The sequence below is a fragment of the Apodemus sylvaticus genome, chromosome 10 (genome assembly GCF_947179515.1).
Source record: "Apodemus sylvaticus chromosome 10, mApoSyl1.1, whole genome shotgun sequence".
Lineage (NCBI taxonomy): Eukaryota > Metazoa > Chordata > Mammalia > Rodentia > Muridae > Apodemus > Apodemus sylvaticus.
The window spans coordinates 64,967,652-64,982,912 of NC_067481.1; the positions used below are offsets into that span (position 1 = coordinate 64,967,652).

Consider the following 15,261-nt stretch of genomic DNA (forward strand, 5'->3'; position numbering starts at 1 on the left):
ATGGCTAAAATGTCAGTCAGCGTTCACATTGGCCTGGACCTCCCATAAGGCCTGTCTGTTTTAACCAAGACCTGAAGCCACATTCAGAGATAGGAATAAATAGTTCTACCACTGGTCTGTGGGAGTTGCAGGTAAATACAGGGGTTCTGTTTGTGGGGACATGCCTCCAGCAGAGTATTATCTCCATCGAGAGGTGGATGTGAGTCAGTAAATTTGTTCTTAGAAATGAGTTCTCAGCTGTGTGTCTGCGTAGGCACAAATATCTTAGAGCTCAGCAGTTTCCTCTTTGGGGGAAAATCCGTTCTTTCTATGAAATACTTTAGACATGGACCCCTATTCCTTTTTCTTCATGGTCCAGTGTTTATGGGTAAGCATGACCCAGGCGCATGGCCAGCTGTGAGTATCATCTTCTGCAGGACACTAGTCACTTGAAGACAAGCGTCTTCAAGACCTTTCCAGTGTGGGCTTCCTCCTCGGGTTTGAGAATGCTTAGTGTGTCAGGGCCCATGTCCCCAAGACAAGAGAGCATCAGCCTTAGGAGGCTGGGTGTGTGGGTGCTCAGCCCACCTTTGTGATGATGTTTCTGTCCTGCGGTTGTGGTTTAGGCAGAAATTTATTTATTAATTGCAATGGTGGTCATGTAGTCTAAGAGGCATATCTCCTGTTTGTAAACATCTAATCTCTGCCAGCCTTCATCCTAAAGTTGAGGGTCAAGGGGGACGATGTCAGACTGAACACAGCTCAAGCCAAGAATGGGCTAGGGCTCCACAGTGTCTGTCTGTGGCAGTACCTAGGCAGCCCTGGTGTCCTCTGTGCTGGTGACACTGAGCACTGAGTGTAGCGGTCTTAGCATTGGGACGCTGAGGGCAGTGGTGCTGGAAGCAGGTCTGTGATGCCAGGCTGGACCTGAGGGAACAGGCAGGTGTGGGGACTCAGGGTAGTCAGGGGGTGCAGCCTAGCTTTACATGAAATGGTCTTTTCAAGGTAAAACACATGTTTTATATTTGGAGAAGAATTCCTGGCTGTGCAGTTGAAGCTCTAATCCAAGTAGGAATGAGTTAAATTCTGGGGAAAACAAAAATGCAAGAAATCCTCCTCCATCCAGCTGTGGTTTTGGTTGCAGATGCTATTAAAGCCATTATGTTGAGATGTGTCCTGGTGATTTAAATTGCAGTTGGGGATGCTAATGGGGAAGTGGCCAGGACTATACAGGGGTGGGAGTGAGCTGAGTGGGTGCGCGGTCTGTGGCCACTGGCTGCCGCGTCATTGCGGCTGGGGGAGAAAAAGCCCAGGAGGCCAGGAGAAAACCAATCCCCTGGTAGATTTGGCACAGCTCTTCAACTGACAACTAGCAGAGTGTCTGCTCCTCCTTAGAACTATGGCTACACTTGGTTCACAGGATCTGCAGAGGCACGTACTGTTGGTAGGTAGTAAAGGGTGGACATGATCAAGCAGGAAGTGGAGATTGCTGTCCCAAAGCCAGGCATGCAGGGTCCGTATAGGGTTTCTTCTTGCTCCTGTTTCTGTGTCCTGATCTGAGGTAGGAGGTTCTTCATCCCACTTTGCCTTATCCTGGGATTCTACCAGTGGAAATCACGGTGATCGGACCTGGTGGGTTGTGGGCAGAAAGAGAGCTGGCCCTAGCAATGAGCTGTAGCAGAGAAAGGAGACTCCTGTGTGTAAGATCTGACGTCATGCTGCGAAGGTTTGCTGCAGCTCCTCACACTAGGCAGTGAGGTCTGCAGAGCATGTTGGTCTCACAGCTTGATGTTTGTACCTCTGCAATCTGCCACATGTTCCCTCTACCCCAGCTCCACATGTACCTGTACCTGGCCAGATCATTAACTGTAGCTTTCTGGAAATAATTTTGTGGCTCTCTACTGGTTATATAACCTATTTCAAGTCATTTGTGCGCCAGTGAAATGGCCCAGTGGGTAAAGGCACTTGCCACCACGCCTGATGGCCTACATGGTAGAAGGAGAAACTACTTCTCACATGTTGCTCGAGACCAAGCATGGTGCTACATGTTTTTAATCCCCAGAAATCAGGCAGAGGCAGGAGAATCTCTCTGGGATTGAGGACAATTTGATCTAAATCGAGTTCCAGGCCAGCCAGGGCTATACATTAAAACTCCATCTCAAAACAAAAACATAAAAAAATAATAAAAGAAAACCAAGCCGAGCAGTGGTGGCACACGCCTGTAATCCCAGCACTCTGGGAGGCAGAGGCAGGCGGATTTCTGAGTTCGAGGCCAGCCTGGTCTACAAAGTGAGTTCCAGGACAGCCAGAGCTATACAGAGAAACCCTGTCTCGAAAAAACCAAATCCAAAAAACCCAAAAAAACAAAAAACAAAAAACTCACCACCACTAACAACAAAACCAAACTGCCCTCTGAGTACTACATGCATGTGTGCATGCACAAAGAAACAGAATTAAAAAAATATTAAATCCATGTCTTCTGTCTCTGCCTTTTCATTCCTTTTGAGCAAATGTGGAATGTGGTTTATCATCTTCTGTTCCTGTCACCTGGGCCTGTTTTCCCTGGTACCCAGGTTTAATCCTACTGCAAACTGTATCTTCTACCTGCTGGAAAACGTCAGTCAGCCATTTTGCAAGAACTTCATCTGCAAAAGATGAATGTATTCCCCAAGCATCCCTGAGGCTGAAGCAGAATTTAAGGGTCAGGGGCATCCTTACCCACACTCTGCTCATTGAGACCCCAGGTCTGATCGGCACAATGACATGTACCATGTTGTCCCCTCACATGTGCTGCAGGTCTCAGCCTTACAGGCAGGGGCCACACACAGTCCCCCATTAGTCTGTATAACCTGGCTGCTCAGCCTCTAAGGGCAGAGCCCAGGAGGACCCCCTGCCAGACTGAGTTCATGGTCTGTCTCTTGACCAGTTTGTCATGAGAGAAGGCACTGAGACATACATGTCTGTGCTACCGTGTGTGTGTCCTATTCCCTCAGAGGCCAAAAGAGGGCGTCTCATACCCTGAAGCCAGAGCTACAGACAGTTGTAGGCCAATCTGTGTGTGCTGGGAGTTGAACCCAGGTCCTTTGTAAGAGCAGCCTGTGCTCTTAACCACTGTGCCATCTCTGCAGGCCCCTGTCTTCACTGTTTTACCTTCATGATGAGGGTGCCCTGTTGGTAGACGTTGTGGCCTACTCATCAGCCCCATCGCCCTCTTGAAGGCTCTCTCCTCTGTTCCTGAGGGCATGCTGGGCTTCATTGATGCCCTTGCTTTGTCAGTGGAAGGTCTTTCTGGTTGTGTTACTGATGGTGAATCATTGATCCTCACCGAGAACCCCTGCACTCTGCTATCTGTCCCATATGGATTCTGTGGTTTCCTGTGTTGTACTTTCATTTTCATTTGTCTCTAAGAATTTACTAATTTCCTTTCATTGGTTGTTGCAGAGCATGCTGTTTAATTTGTATATATCTGTGAATGTTATGGATTTCCAAATTCTTACTTTGATACCACTGTGGTCAGAGAAGAAACTTATTATTTCAGTCACTGTACATTTAGTGAGATTCATTCCCTGGCACGTGATGTATGCTGGAGAAAGTCACCGAAGCATGGGACATTCATTTTTTTTTTTTTCCAGATTTGATTTTTTTTGAGACAGGGTTTCTCTGTATAGCCCTGGCCGTCCTGGAACTCATTCTGTAGACCAAGCTGACCTTGAATTTAGAAATCCGCCTGCCTCTGCCTCCCAGAGTGCTGGGATTACAGGTGTGCGCCACCACTGCCCAGCAGGGCATTCCATTCACTCCTAAAGTCCTGGGAATCCAAAAGTGAAGTCTTTTCCCATGTTCCCCTGCTGGCCAGTAGCCACAGCCTCAAGAGTAGCTTCAGGGTGGGGCTGCCTGCTGAAGAACCAGGGCAGAATTGGAATGTGAGTCCCCTTAGCCTTACCTCAGAAGACTGGCTGGGGGTTGAGTGCATCACCAATGGCCGGTGGTTTAATCACCACACCCCACCCCAGACATGAAGCCTCCATTTAACTAAACCCTAGAGACATTTTCAGTAGCTTCCCAAGAACTGAACAATAGGAGGCTCTTAGGGGCGAGTGTGCACGGAGGCCATGGAAGCCCTGTCCTGTACCCACTCCTGGTCTCTTACATTTCTGTGTCTGTATGTTAGGTAATTATCGTCATGATGAACCAGTCAGCATAAGTTAGTGTTTCCTAAGTTCTGTGAACTACCTGAGCAAATTAATATAACCCTAGGCTGAACTGTGGGAGCCCTGACAGAAGTGCTAGTCATCAGGAAGGGTGCACAGCTGGTCATAGGGAGAGGGCTTATGTCTGGCCCTGGAGTGGGGACGTCAGAGCTGAGCTGAATCAGAGGACATACTGCTGGGGAACTGGTTGCAGACTGCTGCAGAGGGCTCCTGGCCTCTTGGCATTAAAACGTGCAGTGAGGCTGCACTTGCTCTTCCCCATGGCCTCAGGCTGGGGAGCTGATTCTAGTTCACCGAAGCCCAGCATTTCCTTATGTGACCTCCCCAGATAGTCTCTTCAGTGTTGTACCCTTTTGGTAACTTCTCTTAGTAGGTAGCAAGTAAAGGTAGCTTTTGTCTTGCCTAGGAAACAGATGCTATTGAATCATGTCAGATTATTAGGAGGGTGAAAATAATGACTGTCTTGTCCTTGTGTCTATCTGTGTGTAGTGTGAAGGTGGTACATGTTGCGCCCTTACCATGTAACCCATTGTGTTGGTATTATGATTGTTACTGTCCCTGTCATGCAGCAGGGCTGTACCCAAAGGCTTGGAGAAGAACAGCGTGAGGCCTTCACATATCAGCTAAGACTCTGGGAGCCACGCCTCAACCCATCTTCCTTATGTCTCCTGTCTTGTGTAGTGAAGATTCGTCTTTATGCAAACATTTGACTCTCTTTGAGGTCACCTATAATTGAATTGTGTAACAGTGGCCTGGGCTAGTTTCCGACCTGTGTCAGAAGCTGGGCCTCAGATGAGAGTTGCTGTTGGTCACTGGTGGCTGAAGCCTTGAGCTCAGCCACTCTGCTATCTCAAAGTTGCCTCAGGAGTGGCACAAGCAAGCCCATGTGTGCCACAGAATGCAGGGACCATGAGACTGGAGCCTCACACTCACCCTCCCTGCCAGCCCCAGAACCCCAGTGGCCCTGAGGAATGCAGCTGCTGGGCCATGAGACTAGGGTGGTCTGTGTGCTCTGCGTGTGATGGGCTGCAGCTGAGCATGCTCTTGTAGCCCCTAGGGCGTCAGTGTTGTAAAAGCCAACTTTCCCTGCTTTACCTTCTCCACAAGATATTAATGGCTCAACTGGAAGAACAGTTTGCAGTTGCAGACAGCTTGATTTATCCCAGCTCTGTTCTTAAATGGTTGCTAATTTCTCACTGTAGGAAAATTCACAGTTACTGGGTGAGTCAGTGTAAGAACAGCTGAGAGCAGACAGCCTAGCTCACACAAACTGTAGGTGCTCATATTCGTGTGGTCATAGCCCAGATCCTGGGATCATAGGACAGGGTGGAGCAGAGCATCATCTCTCAGATCCTATGTGAAGATAGAGACCAGTATACTGCAACATGTCTGGGCACACAGAGTGTGTCCCGAGCCATGCTATCTTGACACCACAAGGCACCGAGACCCCTTGAGAGTATATGTGGAGACATGTCCACATGGTTAGTGCATCTAAACCACCTCAATCAGTGCTGGTTACATAACGTGCTGTCTGTCTGTGTGGACAGTGTAGAGATGTCAAGGAGGCTGATGTCTCTGTGTTTGTTCTTCTGGTGTGCCTGGTATGACTTCTGCCAGCCGGGACTGTGTTGGTGGTGCTTGTCTTAAGTCCAGGCAGCCTTGTGCAGGTAGACCACTCATCACATCACCACTGAGCTATGAGCTCTGGTCCAGAGAGGCCTTGATCCTGGGACTGTCAGGGCCAACAAAGATTCCCTGGGAATGGTCCTTTGCAAAGTTGTGTTTGTGCTGCCCTGAGGACACAGCTGTGCCGGGCTTGTCTGCTTCCTCTCCTGAACTTATGTGTTCCTCTCTGCTTTTCTGCCTGGTTCCTGCCCGAGTCTCCTGAACTGTTCCTTCTCCTACCACAGACACTAAGAGGAGCTGATGTGACTCGGACACAACAGCTGACTATTGTTGTATTGCAGTCATAGCTTCTCTGGGAGAAGAACCCTCAGTTTCCCAGACCTTCCCTGACACATTCTTGCACATGGTTGTGTCCTGCCTGTCTAGCAGGGCTAAGCATCCACACAGGTGAGGCTACCTGGTTACCATGTTGTTTGTTGCATGTCAGGGACTTGTGGGAATGTCCACTCAGGCCTGGTCTTTGACTCACAGCCAGACAGGGCTCATCAAGGGGCCCCCAGGGTCTGTCAGAGGCTGGCAGCAGTGTGTGCTGATGACTAGACAGCTTGTCATCCTGGGCCACAGGGGGAACAACTGTTCTAAGGTTTGGCCAGACTTCATGAGCTCCATTCTTTCCGTCCTGTTATATGGAATGTGCATGGTGCTATTTAATTACTTCAGTCCCTCTCTTAAAGAGAAAAGGCTACCAGTGTTCTAGAGGTATTAGTGCTTGGAAGGTTAGCTCTGTGATTTTCTTTGTCTGCAGACCTAGTAGCTGTTGGATATCTTTTCAGTATGGCTAGTATTAATTAATTCCAAGTGCATTTTGGCAGACAGACCAAGGGGGTCTTAGCAGGCTATTTGGAATGAGTTCTATTTTTAAGACTTTTAAAATGGTGAGACTTTTTTCAAATCAAAGGTTGAATAGCAACCAGCCTTTATTTTGAGTATTTGTATAATATAATGCTAAAACTTGGAGAGGCAATCAGTTGTTTGTGCCATGGATTATTTATCTGTGAATATTCTTTAACTATTAGGCAAAGGTCACAGTATACACAGTCTTGCTCTTTTTATTTGTTTGTTTTGGGTGTTTTGTTTTGTTTTGAGAAGGTCTTATATAATTTAGCTAAGATGACCTTAAATTTCTGGTCTTCTGACTTCTACTTCCCAAGTGCTGAGATTACAGGCAGACGTCATCACGGCCGACTTCTGCTATTCTGGGTCAGAGCTTCAGCTGAGCTGTGCCCTCAGCCAGACATAGTGGTTCTTTGGCTGTGCTTTCACTGTGCACAAAGAAGAGCCAATTGATTGAGCTTTTCAGGAAGATGACCGAGGAAATGTCAGTCTCACAAGTCTGTCATAGAGTGGACTTTGTGCACACAAGGCCCATGGCCTCTTGGTCCTGTTTCATGTGGTTAGTATTCATGTTGTCCTGGCTAAGATGTTTGCTAAGTCTAATGTCCACACTGATGTATTAGGACCTCTGTATTGTATGAATTATACTTAACTAATCATGACTGTCATTTGTTTATTTTTTGAAATATATTTTAGATATAGTCACATTTCACTCCTCAGTATGTGGTTGTTGAAAAACTCTTTGTTGCTTCCTGTCCTGCAGCTTTATGGCCACTCCAGGCTGTGAGGGCCATGTGGGTCCTGCAGCCCAGCATTCAGTGTGGGACTGTTCTTCCTCCAGGCCCAGATGAGGTCCTCACTGTTTTCAGGGATATGCAGTTTCTCACAGTGCCCTGGTGCTGTGACTGAGCCATCTGCCCATGGCAGTCGATGCTAGGCTAGTGGTTAGGTCTCTTTTAACTGACTCAGTCTGGATCCAGTGAGCCCCAGAGCTCAAGGCCAGTGCTCAGCTCTTCTGGACCATATTTTAAAAAAGAGTTTGAGCTGACAGGTGAACAGTTCCTAAAATTAAGTTCTGGGAGTTGCATTTGGAGCTGGGTGTCTATAATGCAAGCTTTTGTTTAGGATGAGCTTTTGTTTATCCAAAAGATGGGACAATACACAACAGGAAACAAAACTGGATGTGTCCTCTCACTGAGTTCATACAAGTATGTAGATGTAGTAATAAAATCCAGCCCACGTGGGCTGAGCAGCCCTTTTCTGAAGCATTCAGGACTGTACTGGTTTGGGCTTGTTTAGGACTTTTAAATATTTCCCAGCCGTGATGGTGCCTTGGGCCAGTACCCAGGCTGAATAAACATGGACTCCACTTGTTTCCTGAGTACCTCTGACACATACCTTAAGATGGTCTCAGACAGTACTTACAGTAGACCTGCATTCTGGAGGGATTTGTTTTGTTAAGTTTTTACTTTTGCTGTTTTGAGATATGGTTTTGTGTAATCTGGCCCAGACTCAAACTCTGTATGTTCCTGAGACTGGCCTTGAACTCCTGGTCTTCTTGCCTCTACCTTCCAAGTCCTGGGATTGCATGTGTGCCCCTCCATGTCTGATTAGTGCCTGTATTTTGGTGTGGCCTATGCTGTGGGCTCAAAGGTGGTGTTCAGCAGCAGTAGCACATCGTCTCAGCAAGTCTCAGATTTGGGGTTTGGGGGTAAGAATGCCAACTTGTCAGGCTAATGTGAGGGATAGTAGTTTGAGTCACAGATATTTTCTCCTTCAATTCTCTTCCCCTATAAGCATGGTTCTTCTTAAACAAGACAAACAGTTATATCACCCAAGTGAGCTGGTGCCCGAGGGGCTACGGGACCCTCACACAGCACGGCTGGGAACCGATGCCCAAGTTCTGGCAAGGACTTGGCCCCCAGCCTTCAAAGTGGTTGTGGTCTAAAGGTTCTTCTGTCTCAGGTGGCCTCGTGTGCCTTAGGGATAGAGCTCGCAGTACCAGCACATCACAATGCATTCACACCTCCTGGAATGATGTGCGCTTTTATGGGACCCGCGTGTACACAGGCCTAGAGACCGCAGAGAAGCATAGCTAGGGGTTGTGTGTACCTGACTGTGGGAGGCTGGGAGGTTTGTCAGATGACATACCTGATAGGCAAGTGGGTGGCACAGGCAAGATAACCTTCCCACCACAGCAGGGGGGTGGGTGAGAGGGGGGCTGGTGCTGGATATTGGGGATCCATTTCCTTGTTTTAGTCTGCTGTCTGGTATCAGCAAGTCTAGGAGATGGAAGACTACTGTGTGATGTCATCCTCATCCCAGGGCTCACTGTCCCCACTGTGTGCTTTCCAGAGTTCCAGCTAGAACACATCTGGAATTGCAGGCGACCATCACAGGCTCTGTCTGTGACGGCTGTGTTCATGGGGACACACAAGCTGTGTCTGAAGAGGAGACTGAAACCTGTGGGTGGCCCTAGCACAGGCCTTTGCAGTTTGCAGTTTATCATGTGCATGGTTCATGTGACTCTAGATGTTAGGAAAGAACTTAGGCCTTACCATCCTGGCTTTTCCTGCTGGTGTTGTCTGTCATTAGTCAGATGCAGAGCTCTTGGCCAGGGCTCTAAGCTGGTGGAAATGCCACCTTACGAGCAAGGGTGCCTTTGTGAATTAGAACTGAGCACTTAGTGTGTGACCATGGCACCAGCTGGGTGCTGAGAGAACCTGAGATGTGTGGTGGTTCTGCCTGGGCCCTCATGTGACACTTCCACGTGTGACATTGGGGAAGGGTCAGGGGAGGTTTTAGGATATAATGCAGTCACTAGACAGGCCTCGGGCACCTCGGAAGTCTCCACTCAACCCATCCTGTCATAAGCAGCTGTGAGGAGACAGTGATCGTGACCAAGATGGCCTGATGGGCAGGTTCCTCGGTTCCTCTTCCTTAGCCCCACTGTGATGCGTGGCTCTTCCTGAAGGTGCAGACAGTCTCACGAGCAGCATCGCTGTTTACCTTAGCATGTTTTCTTCTTTGTTGTCAGCTTGAAAGTACAAGTTGCTTAGCCCAGCACCATGAGAATACACTTAGAGCAACCTCAGCGTGAAGAACTGGGAACTTCAATAAATAAAACTGTCTGACATGCATCGGATCTGAGTGGAAGGGCAGCTAGGGGAGGTGGGGCTCCTGACCTGTCTGGCCTGCAGTGGCCCATTTCTCTCCAATGGCCCCATGCACACACACACCTGCTACCTGGCCCTCAGTGCTCTCTGCACTATCGACCCTAGGTAAGTGAGGCTAGCCCTGTACTTTTGAAGTGGCCCTGTGTTGTGTAGCCTATTTAATTACAGACATTTGTCACTTAATGATGAGGAAGGCTCTTTGTGAGGTGACTTCAACATCACCAATGTCTCAGTGACTTCCACAGGTCTGAATGCTTGGTTCCCTGCTGGTCTGAGAGTCGTGAGCACAGGTGCGCACAGATGATGCAGTATGTCAAGCACCCTACTGTGCTGTACACAAGGTTAACCCAATATTTGTCTAACAGTGTGAACCATGCAACCAGTGACTCTATTAGCCCAGATCCACGTGTCATTATCTGAACTGTGGTTTGTATAAGTGATCACACCCTGGGTCTCTTCGTGCCAGTGCCACTGTACAGAATACATGAGGTATGTCATTGTGACATGGGATCATTAGACAGCAGTTTCAGCTGACACAGAATCCCACAGTTCATGGGTGTATTCCTGGCCAGGTTCACATGGGATTCCCTCGGCACCTTCCAGGGGTGGTCATGTATGCTTTCTGCTGGGGGCAACTGCATCCTGGGACTGCAGGGTCAAACCTAGTGCTGAGGCCAAGCTCAGCCAGCAGCTCTTAGGCTGTGTCCTCCTGATTCAGAAAACTGGATCCCTTTGGTTCCATCAGGCTGTTACGTCAGGCTGTTGATACTGAGATTTGAATGGAAATGGTATATGCTTATCATTTCTGCTTCTCCCAGATTCTGAGCAAACTGAAGGAACTCTCAATGGAGACCGAGGCAGAGCTGGAACACCAGGACGAAACTCTGGATGGCATTGACAAAGCTGTGGACCGGGCAACCCTGACTGTGGACAAGCATAACCGCCGTATGAAAAAGCTGAAGTAGTGGGCAAGCTACCGAACAGTCACCCCAGCATGGCTCTGCTGATTCTGCTGCTGTGTCCCTGTGTCCTTTGCACCCAGACCTGTGCTGTGGTATTATGAGGCCCTACCTTGGAACTACACCTTCCTAGGATGGGCCAGGAGAAGCCACAATATGCATGAGCATGCTATATCTTCTAGGTGCCCTTAGCATGAGGGCCAAGTCCTTGTTCAGGCCACAGCATAGCCATCCTTCCTGTCCACACTGAGACCCCGGCATAGAGCTGCTGTTGTAGGGCCATGGCCCTGGTTACCCTGCACAAGTCACATCATATTGTCATCTTTTCACCATTTTTGTCAAACAGAGAAGAAAGATGTCAGTCGTTCTGAGATGTGAATAGCTGGCCTGGCTGTGCCATTCTCTTGCCACAGGCGTTGATTCCCCTTCAGATGCTGCTGTAGCCCCTGCTACCTCTCCTTGTCGGCAGTTAGAGTTCTGTAGAGGAATAAGGCCAGTAGCCTTTATGTGTGCATAATAAAAGAATGTTAATTAGATTGCTTACATCAGAGAAGCCAGGTCTATAACAGCCGTGTGCACACTGGAGAGACAGGGCAGAGTCTGGAGCCTCAGCAGTCCCAGAGCTGAAGGCCTGGAAGCTTCTGGAATCACTGGTATTAGCTCTGCATTAAAAGGTCAAAGACAGCGGAGGCTGGTGGCAGCCATGCGCTCGCTCTCAGGCAGACGGGGGTCTGCACGCTCAGCACACACTGCCTTCTTACGCCTCCCATTTGGGCTGCCCACAATCAGGGCAACCCTTTCCCTAACCTCTGTCTCTTTGGAAGCACTCCCACATACACACAGGGATGTCTCAACACTCCCAGACATCTCTTAATCTAGTAAGTTGATGGCCACCATCCTTCTGGCCTTGCCCTAGCCACAGCCTTTTCTGTCCACATGCTTGGTGACTGACTGAGTGCAGCCCAGTCCAGCTCAGATGTCTCCACTGTGGACCTCACCACTTTGACGTGAAGCATGGTGCCGATCTCCCAGCTTCCTGACCCAGGCTATTCAGAAATGTGACCAGGTGCCTGCTTTAGAAGTGGCCCACGCAATCTTGCTGTTGCCCTTCATTTAGTCATGTGTATTTTCAGCGAGGGGGTCTCAGCTTACTGCTCAGCGCTGCTTTCACCAGCCCCTGCGCCATGGCTACTGGGGGCTCTCGAGTGGGCTTGTTCATTTGGGAAGAGGGTCCTGTGGGTTGTTTGGTTTGTTTTTGTTTTTTGGAGACAGGTTCTCATTCTAGTCCAAGCTGGCCTCAGACTTGCAGCAATCCTCCTGCCTCCCAAGTGTTAGGATTATAGGTCCTGGCCACCTTCCCTGGCCCCCTCGTGTGTTTACTCAGTGGGTACCGATGGCTGCTCTATGGCTGTCTGCAGTGTGCAGTGATGGGGTCAGACAGGCACTACTTGCACCTCTCAAGCACTTGTCAGCCCTGTGTGTTGGAGCCTCTGTGTTCTCCTCCTTCACACATCGTGTGAAGAGCACAGTGACTTGCCAGGCCCTGTAGTCTCCCTGACGTGTTCTGGAGCAGTGGGTTTACTCCTCCTGCCTACCTATGCTTCACTCCCATTATCCAGCCCTTCTCCTGTTCCCCCCCTTCCCATCCTCTGCTCCCTGCCCCTCCTGGGAGACCTTGAACATCCACTACCTGTCACTGTGTGCCTGGCTCACTTCACAAAGCACTGTGTCCTCTTGGCTTAGCCGTGTTGTTGCAAATGACAGGATTTCATTCTTCTTCACCACTGGATGCTGAGCTATTTATCTGTATCGTGTTTGTTTCTGCCAGTGCTGAGAACAAACTCAGGGCCTTGTGCATGTCAGGCAAGCGTTTTACCCCTGAGATGCACCCCCAGCCCTTGGCCTTTTGAGACAGGGTATCACATAGGACCCTCTCCCCAAATGAACAAGCCCATGTGCATGAGTCCCCAGTAGCCATGGCGCAGGGGCTGGTGGAAGCAGCGCTGAGCAGTGCATCCGTATCTGGCTTCTCACATGAGATCTTCCCAACTCTGCCTCTTGAGTGGTGGGGTTATAGTCCTGTGGCCCTACATACAGCACTTACTACATACTTTTTTATCCATTCACACCACAAGACTTCACTCGTGTGGAAGCTGGAAAAGCAGGTCTCATGGGAGCAGAGAATGGAATAGTAATGACTGGAGCCAGGGCCTAAGGGGTGGGCAGGGAAGTGGGCACAGAATCGAAGTCAGACAAGTAGTACGCTCTGGTATTCTGTTTAGCAGAGATACTAGAATGAGCAGTGGGTATTATCTCAAAGCACCTGGAAGAGAGTTCTCATCTTGAGAGAACTGATCGACGCTTGGGGTTATGGATTCTCACCACCTGATCTGACAGCGTACTATGGATGTGTGTCAGGGCATCACACCGTACCCTCCAAGTAGGTATAATTAGCATGTTAATAACAGACAAGGCCAAGGGGCTGGAGCAAAGGCCCACTGACTGTTCTTGCAGAGGATCTGGGTCCAATTCCCAACATCCACGTAGTGGCTAGCAACCTCCTATAACTCCAGGTCCAAGGGAGCTGATGTCTTCTGACATCATGGGCACCAGGCACACACACAGGGTGGACAGATACATTCAGGCAAAACATGCATACACAGAAAATAAAAAGAAATTAAAAAACAAGAGTACCGCCCAGAAGGCGGTGTGTGGGGACAGGTGCCTTTCACAAGAGATTCTCCCCTGAGGTTCTCTAACAGTGTACACCCACACATTGCAGATGGGAAGAGCACCACCCGACAGATCCTTAAGACACGTCCTAACATTTTGAGAAACTGATCCCTATTCAGCAGTTGGTGAGATTTGTGTGGTCTGCAAGTTGAGGCACTGCCCCAAGCCAGGCCCAGAAGGGACCTCCATGAAGGCCTGGGGCTGGCCTGGTGTCCCAACCACAGGCTGATGAACTGCATGTGGGTGCCAGGATACTTGGTCGTAGGTGCCTCTCATAGTCTCGTTATGGATTTCCACATCCATGCCTTATGCCCCTGGCACCTTCTCAAAAGTTGATTCTGTTTGAAGATTCTCCTTTGGTCCTTTTGAATAGAAAAAGCCACAGGGTTACTCACTGCTGACCCAGAGGGCTTGTCAGCCTCCTCTCCCCTTCGGGGCCTCCAGACACACGCTAACAGGGTTTGGGATGGGGAGATTCAGTGGTGAGCTTGCTTTGCCTGCATTTTCTCTGGTCACTGGGAAGTAGCTCCCTTAGGAGTCCCCCCACATTAAGCCCCTTTCCCTATGTGGCACTGGAATGTGTGGAGTGGAGACACAAATATGGGAGTGGCTAGCCGGCCCCAGTTTGGGCACGAAGGGCTTCAGACTTGAGAGGTTCTGCTCGGGAGTGTACAGAGTGCCCTGTGGGCACCAGTGTTCAAGCAGGTACAGAAGTTACAGAAACCTGCTCTTGAGGCACGGTGAATGGAGTCCTCAGGTGATGGCCTGGAGGGGGGCAGGGGTACTTCAGGGCCCTAAGACCCAGATCATGTTTGTCAAATATAGCACATCTTAATGCTTGTTTTGTTTACCTGGTTTTTTTTTTCTTGGTTGTTGTTGTTGTTTTCCTTTTTTGAGTGCCACTTCCTTAGGTCTCACTATGTAGCCCTGGCTGGCCCTGGCAAGCCTACTCACTGAGTATACCAGGCTACCCTCACAGAGTTCCTCCTGCCTCTTCCTCTTGAGTGTAGGGATTAAAGGCATTGTGCTACCATGCCTGGCTTAGTTCAGTACTTTTACTGACCTGGACTTAATAAGTAGAACAGGCTGGAATCGAATCCAGAGATCTGCCTGCTTCTGGCTCCTGAGCAATTAAGAATTTGCCCCACATCCAGCTTTTTATTTCTTTTTTAAAAAAGATTTGTTTATTGTTATATGTAAATGCACTGTAGCTGTCTTCAGACACACCAGAAGAGGGCGTCCGATCTTATTACGGATGGTTGCGAACCACCATGTTGTTGCTGGAATTTGAACTCAGGACCTTCAGAAGAGCAGTCAGTGTTCTTAACTGCTGAGCCATCTCTCCAGCCCCCACATCCAGCTTTTAATTACTTATATTCTTTGACATTTCATGTATGTATGCCCCATCCTTTTCCTCCCTAGGTCCCCTGACAATGGCAATGGCCCTTTCATGTCTCATTCACACACAAACACACACACACACACACACACACACACACACACACACATGATCTTTCTATTCCCAAGGCTGGGATTTGATATCCAGGTGCTGTCAGGTTGTGTCTTCATCTGGACTCAACTGAGGTTTCCAGTGCAGAATTCAGATTCTGTGGCAGTAATGCCCGGATTGCCACTTCTCTGACTGCCAGACTGTTCTCAGTCCCCTGTTCTCTTCATACCTCT

At 49.1% G+C, this 15,261-nt stretch overlaps 1 protein-coding gene across 3 annotated transcripts in view; it reads left to right on the forward strand.

Annotated features, from left to right (window-relative positions):
* Snap47 (synaptosome associated protein 47) overlaps positions 1–11,388 on the forward strand; it is a 44,203-nt gene extending 32,815 nt beyond the window's left edge. For all 3 annotated transcript variants that reach the window (XM_052194143.1, XM_052194140.1, XM_052194142.1), the window contains exon 5: positions 10,705–11,388. In XM_052194143.1, coding sequence (XP_052050103.1) covers positions 10,705–10,851 — 147 coding nt within the window. In that variant the 3' untranslated portion in view covers positions 10,852–11,388. The remainder of the gene's footprint in view (positions 1–10,704) is intronic.
* The last annotated feature ends 3,873 nt before the right edge of the window (positions 11,389–15,261 follow it).